This window comes from Cnephaeus nilssonii (genome assembly GCF_951640355.1).
Source record: "Cnephaeus nilssonii genome assembly, chromosome: 16".
Classification (NCBI taxonomy): Eukaryota; Metazoa; Chordata; class Mammalia; order Chiroptera; family Vespertilionidae; genus Cnephaeus; species Cnephaeus nilssonii.
This window is the reverse complement of record NC_137087.1, coordinates 35,676,856-35,689,044: the sequence shown is the minus strand read 5'-3', so window position 1 is coordinate 35,689,044 and position 12,189 is coordinate 35,676,856. Positions and strand designations below refer to the sequence as shown.

Here is a 12,189-nt window from a genome sequence, read left to right as displayed (position 1 = left end):
ATATCTTGTTTAGAAAGGGAAAAATAGCACTGCAGATTTTTCTATCAATCTTAGATGGTATTCATAGTTTTCCTAGGAAGAGTTAGGAACTACCTTCAACAGGAAGAGAACAAAACACTTTTACACTTGAATTATATTTACTGTCTTTTAAAAGAGCACCCTTTTAGCCCTATCATTTCCTCCTTTTTAATAGATATTTTACCTTTAAAAAGGAAAGCAGGGGGCTTGTCAGGGAATTTTGGTATCAGTTGCTGACAAGAATACCATTTCTCGCCCTAATCGGTTTGGCTCAGTGGATAGAGCATCAGCCTGTGGACGCAAGGGTCCCAGGTTCGATTCCGGTCAAGAGCATGTACCTTGGTTTCAGGCACATCCCCAGTAGGAGGTGTACAGGAGGCAGCTGATCGATGTTTCTCTCTCAATGTTTCTAACTCTATCCGTCTCCCTTCCTCTCTGTAAAAAATCAATAAAATATATATTTTTTTAAAAAGAATACCATTTCTCCATTAGTTTTTCTTTCTGGATCTTTTTTAGGCCAATTATCCTCTCCTGTCAGTTCCCTCCTTACTGTTATCTGTGTCTCCCCAAAGAGACTGTTCATTCAGACCTCTTCAGTGATTTTCATTGGCTAATGAAAGCAATTGCTATTATCAATTAATACAGTCCCCTACCTCCAGGGAAATAATAAGGAAGAAAATAAAGCAACTATTTCTCCTCAAAGACGACAGGAGAAAAATGAAATAAGCCAAGGGGAAAACTCTGAGTAAAACCGTTTGTTTCTGTGCCTGGCCCATCCTGTCATTTCAGAAGTTTACACTTCCAGAGCCTTACTCGTCAGTTAAAACCATAACATTGTGTTGAATGAATATAAACACTTACTACAGAAGTCACCACTGCAGATAAGGTTGGAAGTAATGAAGTTGCCCGTGACATGAGTAGGGCTCTTGTAGATGAATTTTGGCCTCTGTAACCTATACATAAGAAATAGGTCTGAGATTATTAAAAAGCAAATAAAACCCACAGGTGGTCCCTCTGAATAGTGAGGCCTCGTTCCTGATCCCGGGCCAGAAGCAGACATACAGCACAGCAGACACACTGCCAACGACGTGGAATGCCAAATGGCAGAGTGCTGCATGCTTGTTTGGGTTGGCGCTGCGAAGGAGAGGAGGAAGGGGAGAGAGACATCAGAAGCAGATATCGTTCCATCTCCGTCTCCTTTTCGCCTCCCCACCCTTCTATCCCTTTCACCTCCTATTCTTTCATGGAGGCTGAGTTATATTTTTTGTTGTTGGAGAAACTGATGTGATTGGCTTACTCTCAGTTGCTTTGGCTGGTGGGCCCTGGAGCCATATGAAAGAGCTAAATTGTAATAAGAGCTTTCATGGCTAGAGGGCAAGGATAGTTGAGCCAGTTCCACATGGAGCAGGGAGAGGGAAACTTACTACTAATTTCTACTGCCAGGGAGAAGGAAAAAGGAGAGCTGACCATTACCGCCCCCAAACTGTGGCTCTCAAGTCCCGTCCAGTTCCTCTCTTCACATGAATTTGCTTGCTAAAATTCATTTGCACACACTGTCAGCGCCATGCCATTTAGCAGATAATGGCTCTCTAATGGTTTGGCCTATGTGTCACCCCCTCCCCCCGCCCCCCACACTAAGATGTACATCTCAATGGAGTTTCTCACGGTATCAAGCACTGCACTAGACACCTGTGTGCTTATTTGATTGAATCAGTAATTAAAGAAGCATTTTCACCATTCCTTGATGATCTTGCCCTGCAGCCATAGTGTTAGCCACTCGGTTTTCTTTAGTTCTCTTCTCCCTTGTCGGGGATGAAACCTAGAGCTGGCCTTAGACTTCTGTCTTGAAAGACCCAATTTCTGACCAACTTGATGTCCCTTGTAGATACTGCCAAAAATAAAGTTTATCAGGTGGAAAAGATCTCTGTAGTATTTACATCTGAAAAGGCTGTCTCAGTGAGTTTGAGCTTGTTGTGTGACCTAAGAATGTACACGTCTCATATGGTTACAGAAGAAATCAGAAATGGTGACAAATTTGGTCAGAAGAGGGAAGGGAATAGTCTAAGTTAATTTTTTCTATATATCCAATTTTCTAGGACAATATAAAACATTGGATCTTCCTTCATTGCTTTAAATTTGTTTTCCTAAAACAATATATTTTAGGATTTTTTCCCCAGAAGTATCTATTCTGATTCATTGACTATGCTTGTCAACCAAATACCAGGCTGTTTTAATATATACATGCACTTATATACATGGCAAAGCAAGTCTTGCCTCAGTGACTTTTCAAAAACTTTAAATACTCTCATTGCCCTATTTTTTTTCTTTAGAATCATTTATTCTAATTCCAAAAACTTTTTGTAGAATTATGATTTTTTTTTCTCACCAGTTATTGCTGGTATATAGGAAAATTAATTTAATATAAAAAATTAAACTAATTTGATGAATTCTATTTTGGTTCACTATTGTTTTAGATCATATGATTTCCCTTCTTCCTAGTAATTATAAACTTTATATATTTTATCTTAATGCACTGACCAGAGCATTGATATTACAAGGCATCCTTGGTTTATATTGATTTTACTGTGAAAATCTATATTATTTAATTGTAAAGTATGATATAAACCATCAACTTAAAGATTATCTCACTTAGAGGTCACCTTTTTTCATATTGTATCTTTATTTCCCATGAATTTATATTAAATGCTAATAGATGCCTTTTAAATACATATTGAGATTATCATGTGTTTCTTAATTATACATGTTAACATGAAAAAATGTGCCTACTATTTAAGAGAAGACTGATCTGTAGTTTGGTGTGTTGAGGTAAATGTGATGTGTATCTACAATCAACGTATTTGCTTGACAATTTTAAACAAATCACAACTGAAGCAACCATGTCCTGAAGACTTTTTTTTCTATTTCATTTATGTATTTTGGCTAATACTGATGTCTTTTATGTTGCATTAGTTTTGATAACTTTCTTTTCCAAGAAAAATCACTCCGTTTCTTTAAGATTTGAAAGTTTACTAGCACGGACGTGTACACTTTTATGGCTCTGTATGTGATACATCCTATCAGTGGAAGAAAATGGGTATGCGTGCCTGTCTTTGGAGTGGAAAAAACAAAAAGAAATAAAATGTCTCCCCTGAGATGCCAAACCACATATTCGCCCTCAGGCAGACTTGGTGCCAGAATTTATCCTGCCAGTATATTCTATAAACCTAGTTAAAGTAGTCATGGGCAGTGTTGCCCCAAGGCATCTGGCAGACACGAAAGTAAATCTCCAAAGGAACACTCTTTAAACTTAGGCCTCAAAGTATTTCTCTATAAAGTTCCTAGGAACTTTAGACTCACAATAGGAACATGGACTCAAAATAGGGGGGAAAAAATCACAAAACACACAAAAGGCAGTACACCATCATGAGCAATAGCCACCCAAACAACAGAAAGCAGAATCCCACTCATGAAGACTTTGGAACAACCAAATACACAATATAATATACTGACGCTGTTTAAAGAAATAAAAGAGTACTGACAGTGTGATTAGAGATAAAGAAACTATCAAAATTGATCATGCAGATTTGAAAAGTAGAACTTTTGTAAGTGAAGAATAAAATAATTTAAATTTGAAATTTAAAGGACAAATTAAACATCAGAATACTTACACGGATGTAGGGAGAGTGTTGAACTGAAAGATAAATCAGAAAAAATTACATAGAATCTAGCATAGAGAGACAGAAATGGAAAATATTAATAAGAGATCAAGATATATGATGATAGCATGAGAATGCCTGCCATTTATCTAATTCAAGCTCCATGAAGACAGAATAGAAAGAATGGGGAGAATTAATGACTGCACAATTTCCAAAATTAATGACAAAAAAGAGTCTCCGGATTCAGAACACCCAATGAAGTCAAAGAAGGTAAACAAAAAGAAACTCAAACCTCAAGATTATCAAAGTAAAATAGCAGAACACCAAAGGCAAAGAGAAAACAATGGAAATACCCAGATATAAAAGAAAAGTTACCTGCCAAGGACCTGCAACCAAATTAAGAGTTGACTTCTTAACAGCATCACTAAAAGCTAACCTACATTGGAATAAGTTCTTTCAAATGCTGAGAGGAAATATTTTCAATCTATTATTATATACCAAGGATAACTGTCTTTCACAAATAAGGATTAAATAAAGATATTTTTAGAAAAACAAAAACTGAGAGAGTTGACCTTCAACAGAACCTCATTAAGAACTTCAAAAGAAGATACTTTGGGAAAAGGAAAATGCCCCTGGAGAGAAGATGTGAAATCCACAAAGGAAGCTGTGGATAAATATAAACAAATACTGACTGTATTAAAACAAAACTAAAAAAGTAAATCCTGAACAACAAAAGTATATAAAATCAGAGTTAAAATATTTTAAGTTCTTATGTTATGCAGGAGAAGGATAAAGATAGTAATTTTTTACTTGAATATGGATAATTAAGTCTATGGGTAATCCCTAAACATAGAAATAAACTCTATAACTTCCAAACTAGTAACGGGGAAGAAATGAGTAAAAGTAGTTTAATCAAAAAGAAGGCAAAATTTTACAGAGAAACAACATTTTTAAAAAGTGGAACAAATAGGAAGCAAAAAATAAACTTTAAGGTTAAAGGCATTTCTAAATGAAAGATATTCATAACATATCATTAAAAGGTATCAGGAAATAGCAGGAAACTAGTAATATAGTTTCAATATAAAGCAAAAATTTTTAGTAATCAAGCACACACAAAAATCATAAGACTTTAGTTGATTTAGAACCACACAATTAATAAAATTCAATGAACCTAAAATGTTAATTCAACATCTAAAAAATTATATTCAAGCACACATATAATACTTTGAAAACTGACTATGTATGAAGCCAGTTAACAAATCTTAAAGTAGCATTCAAATCACATTCTCTAACTTCACATAATTGAGTTAGGATTTGTTTTAAAAATGTATTTTATTGTAAACAACATAGAGTTAGATATTATTTTCTTAACCCAACATGATAATATTAATCTTTAACTAAGCAACTTTAATTATCAAATCAAATGGAGACTGAGCCAAAGAAGCAAGAAAAAGCTGAGACTCGGAAGGGCAGCATAGAATGACCATATGACTCAGCAATCCCACTTCTGGGTATATACCTAAAAGAAGTAAAAGCAAGGACTCAGATATTTGTACATCCATGTTCATAGTAGTATTATGCAGAATAGCCAAAAGGTCAAAGCAACAGAAATTACTTCTATGGATGAATGCATAAACAAGATGTGGTGTGTATGTGTACACACACACACACACACACACACACACACAATGGAATATCATGCAGTCTTAAAAAGAAAGGAAAGGAACTTGGCACATGCTACAAAATGGATGAACCTTGAAGACATCATGTTAAATGAAATGAGCCAGTCACAAAAGGACAAATATTGTATGATTCCACTTATATGAGGGATCTAGAATAGTCAAATTCATAGAGACAGAAATAGAATGGTGGTGGACCGAGGGGTTAGTGTTTAATGGGTAAAGAGTATCAGTTTGGGAAGATAAAGTTCTGGATATGGATGGTGGTGATGGTTGCAGAACAATGTGAACGTACTTAATGCCAGAGAACCATAAACTTAAAATAGATTAAAATGGCAAATTTCATGTTAAGTTTATTTTACCACAAGTAAAAAAAAAAAAAAGCAACAAAAACTAAAAGAAACTTCTGTGCCAACACCCCAAGAATAGTTTGCCACTGTTCCTGGGGTGTTGATAGAATAATCAATCTTAATACTTTGAGAGGCGTCAACTCTGTTATCCCTTTCTAAAACTGCTCTAACCACAGCATAGAGATTTTTTTAAAAAAGAGTATTATCTACAAATGTCTCACGTTTGTGTAGAACTTTATATTTGAAGAAAGGCTTTTGTGTGTCCTAACCCATTTAATCCTCGTGACAGCCTTATAAGGTAAGTTGTAATACTCCCTTTTAATTCATGGAAGAAAGCAAAGCCTGAGAGATTAAATTGTCTAAGACCACGGAGCTATTAAGAATGCAAGGGTCCAAATATCTACTGACTAAAGCCATTGATCTCCCAACATACGGAAATAGTTGTCAACTTACCATGAACTTTACATTTAAAATGCCAAAAGCAAAGTGCAATGCTTGTTAAACTGAATAAAGAAAAGAAAAAGATAACATCATTACCTTCTCAGTGACCAAGGAGTAATGATTATACTGAATTTACGCTCTGAATCCTATTAACATATTTGTGGCTTTTTATAATGCTCTATTTGCAAACCTTGGTCATGTTTAAACTTTGGTTTGGTGTTTGCATTTTTGAACATTTGCTTCTAAAAATACCCTTTAACTTAGGGGGGAGAGGGGGAGTCAGGAGGGAGCTTTCCCTTAAAATGTACTGTTTTAGATTGTGGCTCTTCAAATTTTAACCTCAGTTCTCAAAAAACTGTGTCTGATTCCACTAAAAATAAGTAACCAGGTTGTTCTCTCATTGTTATGCAAGGACTGTTTCATTTTGGGTCTTAAATCTCCTTTTATATTGCTCTCCTTGGAGTGCATGGCTAATGTAAATGAGAGAACCCTGGCGACAATGCACCATCACTCGCTTCCTAATTTTACCAGCTCCCCCTAGAACAAATGGCGAGGTGAGTGTAACCTCTTGGTTTTCAGCACGCAGCTAGCATTCATTTTCCTCTGAAACCTGCCATAGAAAGTTACCTCAGAACCCCAACTCTCCTGCTGCAGAATGCTGAGCCAATAGCTTTCACTGTCTCTGGGAAGATGTGTTACCTGGTGGAAGAATGGTGTCATTGACACCCCCTTGCTGTGAATGGGCCCCCCTGAATTTATTACTGATAACAAAGCACTCCCTGTGGCAATATGCAATAGGTTTCACTGTACTGGGGTTGGGTGAAAGAATGTGAGACGTTGCACTCCTTGGTCCTTCCCCGTCTGTGTGGTACCTGTGCAGTGTACACTGATAGGTTAAACCTTGACCATTCAAAGAGATGCTCCCTCGATTTCCTTTTCAAGTCATTCCAGCTACTGTGAGGTGAAAACAGTGGACAATCCCCTCACCTTTGCATTCACTGCCCATATTCTGAAGTCCAGTCTTCTCCAGACATGTAAAAATGTTTGGAAGCACTCACTTTATTTTAAAATGCTTACAGCATTTTGGGATGCTCTTCCCTCGTGTTTTGGGGTAAAATTGATAATCCAGGATTCTCCGAGCAGAGATCAATGGAAAAATGAAGTACTCTTACAAAAAAATAACTCACACCCATCACTTGGGCAACACCATGGGACCTTTCCCCTTGTGTGTATCTGATTTATTGTTTCTGTTCCCATAGCTTACATTTATGAAGCACCTACTTTGTGCCAGAAGCTGCTGAGCACATCACATGTCTTATATATTTAATTCACACCATACACCTAGCCTTCTGATTTTATATAAAACAGTACAAATCCCTGAAGTGTAAAGAGGTTTTAAGTGGGCACATAACAATAAGTGGCTTATGTTGCTCAACTTTTTTTCTGTTTAAAATTGTAGAAACCTACCTTACATAGATCATTGTCTTTAGAATCCCAAATTAAAGAATTTTCAGAATCAGGCTTGACAACTCCTGTCATTACCTTAAAAGCTTTAATATTATCTTCTCTCAGCAGGGGGGAGCACCAACTACACATTATCATTTCATGCATTTCAGATCTATTATTGTTTCCAATCAACTTTCTCCTGGGCTTGATTTAAACAATTAAGTATAGCAGGCAGACTCTTGCTAACATTCCTTCCAAGTCTGTATTTTCTAAATGCCTCAGTCACTTTTCTTTCAACTTCGAACTTTATTTGATTTTCCTATATGCTACTAATGAGTGAAAGATACGAAGCAGACACTCATTATTTGTAATTGTGAAATATAGCACACAAAAATGCAATGGCAAACAAAAGTGGAAAGTAGCTCCATGTTATAAATGAGGCAGACTTTTATTTTTAATGCTACTTAAAAGATAAAGGGAAATATTATAAAGTCAAGTCTGTTTTTAGAGAAAAGCCCAAATTTTTTGAAAGTGGTAATGGATATTTTCCTCTAGCATTTAATAATGTCAACAAAAACACTTTGAAATTCATTTATCAAAAAGAGAATAAGTATTTTTTGAACATCTACTTTGTTCTTAGAATTTAAGGAGAATATAGGCTGTGTGTAAGAAATGGTGCCTGCCCTAAAGAGTTTATAATTTAGTGGATGAGAGAAGATGAACATACCAGTAATTTTAATTATACCCAGAGAAGTATATATTAGGTGCCCTTCCTTCCCGTTCTTTAGCAAAATCTGAAATGTATTTTCTAAAGTACATCATGAGTTTTTTCTTCTCTTCAGAGAAAATTGATTTTAGATTTCAGAAATAGCCTGGTTTTATGCTCCAAAGATTAGAGTGTGTTCCCCCTCCATTTATTGTCTGACTATTGTCATCAATTCTTAAATCTGAGAGATTGAAAGGCTGACTCTTCCATGTCACCCACCCTAAGATGTACCTTTATGTTCCTCTTACTCTAGTGTCATCAGAAATCGGGCCTTCCCTTGCGATTCACACCACTGTCTCCTTTGGAGTTACACACTTGGAACACGGCATTGAGGAGGTGCAAGAGTTAATCTTCCAGCAGCTGGAAAACATTTTGCCAGGTTTGCCTCAGCCAGTCGCTACCAAATGCCAGAAATGGAGACATTCACAGGTAATCACGGAACCCAGTAGTATGAGCACAATTTTCTTAACAGCTCAGCAGAACTGAGTTGGCTTTTTCTGATCCTTTTGCCTAATGTGTAAGCATAAACGTCTACAGGTTTTATTATCCTGTTATTTCTCAATAAGAAATGCATACAATGTTCCCCAATCTAATGTGCAAATTTTAGCATCTGAAGACATACCCCCTGAAAATCTTGGCTTTCCGATGCAAGCAAGGCAAGTTACATATCCCGATGCAGCTGTTTCCCTGGGGTTTTTCTAAATCAGTACTGTGGTTATATAGAAACCACTGTAACCTCCCGAATTTTTGCAATACGTCAAATTAACCTCATTAAGTGTATTTTGCTACCACAGTTTTCATTTTTATTAAGTTCCCACTTTGGTTTTGACGGCTGCCAGCAGAGCGCTTTGCGGGAGAAAGATGAATGCCTGCACAGATCAGCCAGTTAGGGTGGTTTTCAGGGTCAGATAAACCTGCTGATCTCAGGACTAGCTCAAACTTAAAGCTCTGTAACACTAAGTAAATGTTGACTTTTCTGAAAGTCGCTGCATATTTCAGTGGAAGTTTGTGAGTATTCCTAGAAAAAGCCTTTTGATCTGTAAACTCTGTTGCGAAGTTATTTAGGGACAGTGGAGCAAAGGGCAGGAAGGGGAAAGACACAGAGAGTTGTCTATTTTTTTCTAAGGTTTCTGAGCCTACGGATGAACTGATTTATCAGCACTATTGGTCATCTCAGCTGTCAGCCTTTAGAAAGAGTGGTGTTGTGAGATATGCAACAGATTTAGGGTTTTCCAAAATGAAAGGAAATGGGAGATTGTAAATGACTTCCTAAAATTGCTGCAGGAATATGTGTTTACCCACATTCTCAAGTTAAATTATACAGGGAACCTAGTACACAGCTAGATATAGTACACAGCAAGTCACTTTGCAATTTATAAACATCCTTTAAAGGAACAATGGTTTGTGAGTTTCTTCCTGTGACTTCCTTTAAATAATTTATTAATAAGCCAAAAATATGGGTTAAAATCTACTCATTTCTTAAAGTTTAAAATGTTGTAGAAATAGATTGGACCTTACCACAAAATGGCCTATTCAAAGTTGTGCAATATCACAAAATCTAATAAAAAAAATTTTGAACACAAAGTACATCCAAACCCTAGAAATGCTTTTTATTACAATTTGGATGTTCTCTCTTGAAATTATTCCAGTACATTTACGGCTCTGTAGTCATTAAATCTACATTGCTGCAAAGCCTGAAAGGGAGTAAGTTGTCATTCAACCTTAGAAGTTTGCATTTTCCACCATTCATATACTTCCCTATTACCTTGAGCAGCATTCTACAGAACATGGCATTGTCATTGATGGCAGAGATCTTACCTTCATTGTGAGATGATAGCTAGATAGGTGATAGCTAGATAGATGATAGATAGATAGATAGATAGATAGGTAAATAGATAGATAGATAGATAGAATCTCTACATCATCTTAGAAAAAGAAATAATGACAGGTTCAGAGATTTAATAGCATTTAACTAGTTAGTTTTCAAATATTACTTCCAAGAGAACATTTCGTCAATGCTTTTAAAAGGTCCATCTTAGCCTTTGCAATGTAACATAAATGCGTGCACCCCTCCTCCCTTGCCATCCAGAACACATGATCTACCTTTGATAATTCATCAATGTTTGTGTTATGGATATGGTCTAATATAGTGCTTAAACTGAAGGGAAGAATGGTGTAGAAACAACGACACACAAAAAAGAGAGAGAAACAAACAACTGATTTTGACTTTTTTCCTATTTCTAATTAATGGTACCGTCCCCTTGTAGGGGAAATTCCACCCATATTTTTCCAGCCTGTGTTCCCTTCCTTTTTCTCCACCCCCTGTCCTGCTCTACCCAAATCTTCCCCTATTTTTCACACTCTACCCCTTTTCTTCTCTCTCTCTGACCTTGAAACCCTCATTTTATGAAATCCTAGACAGACCACAGAACTGCTGTCCCATGCTTCAAGCAGCGGTGGTATACCCCTCGTTTCTACACCCCTCAGACTTAACTTTTTATCTACATCCATTTTAGTTTTCTCTTTTTGTGTGTGATCCCTACACTGCTGGGTGGGTTGGAAGAAGAAGAGAAAGAGAGGTAGCAGTGATGAGCACCCACAAGTGTGGCAGACCTGGAGCTGGGCAATTCTAAGATGTGTTCTCACTTAGAGTATCAAAGTAGCCTTAGAGATTGCTAGTTTTAACCACTACACCCCTGAGAAAAACAAAGCCTGGGAGACATGAACAAAATTCCCGTAGGTCCATTGGCTAGTTATGACAAAACCCATCCACTTGTCTCTCGAGTCCTTCACTTTGTTTCACTGACTCTCTGTTTCCTCTTCACTGACCCCATTTCCTATGACCACAAATTCCATAGCTTAAAACAACATAAATGTATTATCTTACAGTTCTGGAGTTCACAAGTTCAAGGAGGGTCTCACTAAATTCAAGGTGTTGGCAGGGCTGTGTTTCTTCCGGTGCGGCTTCTAGGAGAGAATCCATGTTCTTGCCTTTCACATTTTCTAGCAGCTGCCCACAGTCGGCTTGCGGCCCCTTCCACCATCTTCGGAGCCTGCAAAGTGGGTCAAGTCCTTTTCACTCTGACCTGTTCTTCTGCCTCACAGGTTCTTTAAGGACCCTTGTGATTACACTGGGCTCACCTGGATAATCTAGGCTACTTTCCCACATTGGGCTCACCTGGAGAATCTAAGCTACTTTCCCCATTACCTTTATGAGAAGAGCATCCATCCCATCCTTGAAGGCTCAAGGCACTCAAAGGAAGTGAGTGCTGTCTGAAAAAGACAGGGGAGTGTTGTGTGGGGCAGGGGAGATAATTTCTTGTTTTCCCATGTTGCTCTCCCAGGGTTGCCTCTAAAATCACACACCACATTGGCAGCGGGAAGGTGAAAGATTTTTATTCATTTGGTTACTCATTTGTTAAATAAGCATGTAATGAATGCCTGAGACATGGCTAGTACTCTGCTCATAGAACCCTAGAGGGTTGCTGAAGGCCTCTCCTAAGACACTAAATGAAATGGTTTTGTCTTGAGTAAGATAACGGTGCATTCTTGTGGGTGCTGCTCATCAAGGAGGAAAAAGGCAGATGAGGGAAGAAGGCGTGTTTGAAAGACTTGGGAGCTGCTCTGTGCCTCCCATTTGGGGGTTGAATAAAACACTTGAGTAGGTGGTGCAAACAAACTTAGCAAAGCGATGGCAGATCTTCCTGGTTCTCGGTTCCTCCCTTTTGCAGCTATTTGCCCTCCATAATTTAAATGTTTATCCGGTTAATATAGCTTGCTACCTAGGCTGTGAAACACTGAATTAGGGTTTCTGTAACTAGTATGACATATTC

At 37.3% G+C, this 12,189-nt stretch overlaps 1 protein-coding gene across 3 annotated transcripts in view; it reads left to right on the top strand.

Annotated features, from left to right (window-relative positions):
* Positions 1-12,189, top strand: part of RNLS (renalase, FAD dependent amine oxidase) — a 229,346-nt gene that overhangs the window by 198,201 nt on the left and 18,956 nt on the right. For all 3 annotated transcript variants that reach the window (XM_079794253.1, XM_079794251.1, XM_079794252.1), the window contains one exon: positions 8,610-8,785. In XM_079794253.1, coding sequence (XP_079650379.1) covers positions 8,610-8,785 — 176 coding nt within the window. The remainder of the gene's footprint in view (positions 1-8,609; positions 8,786-12,189) is intronic.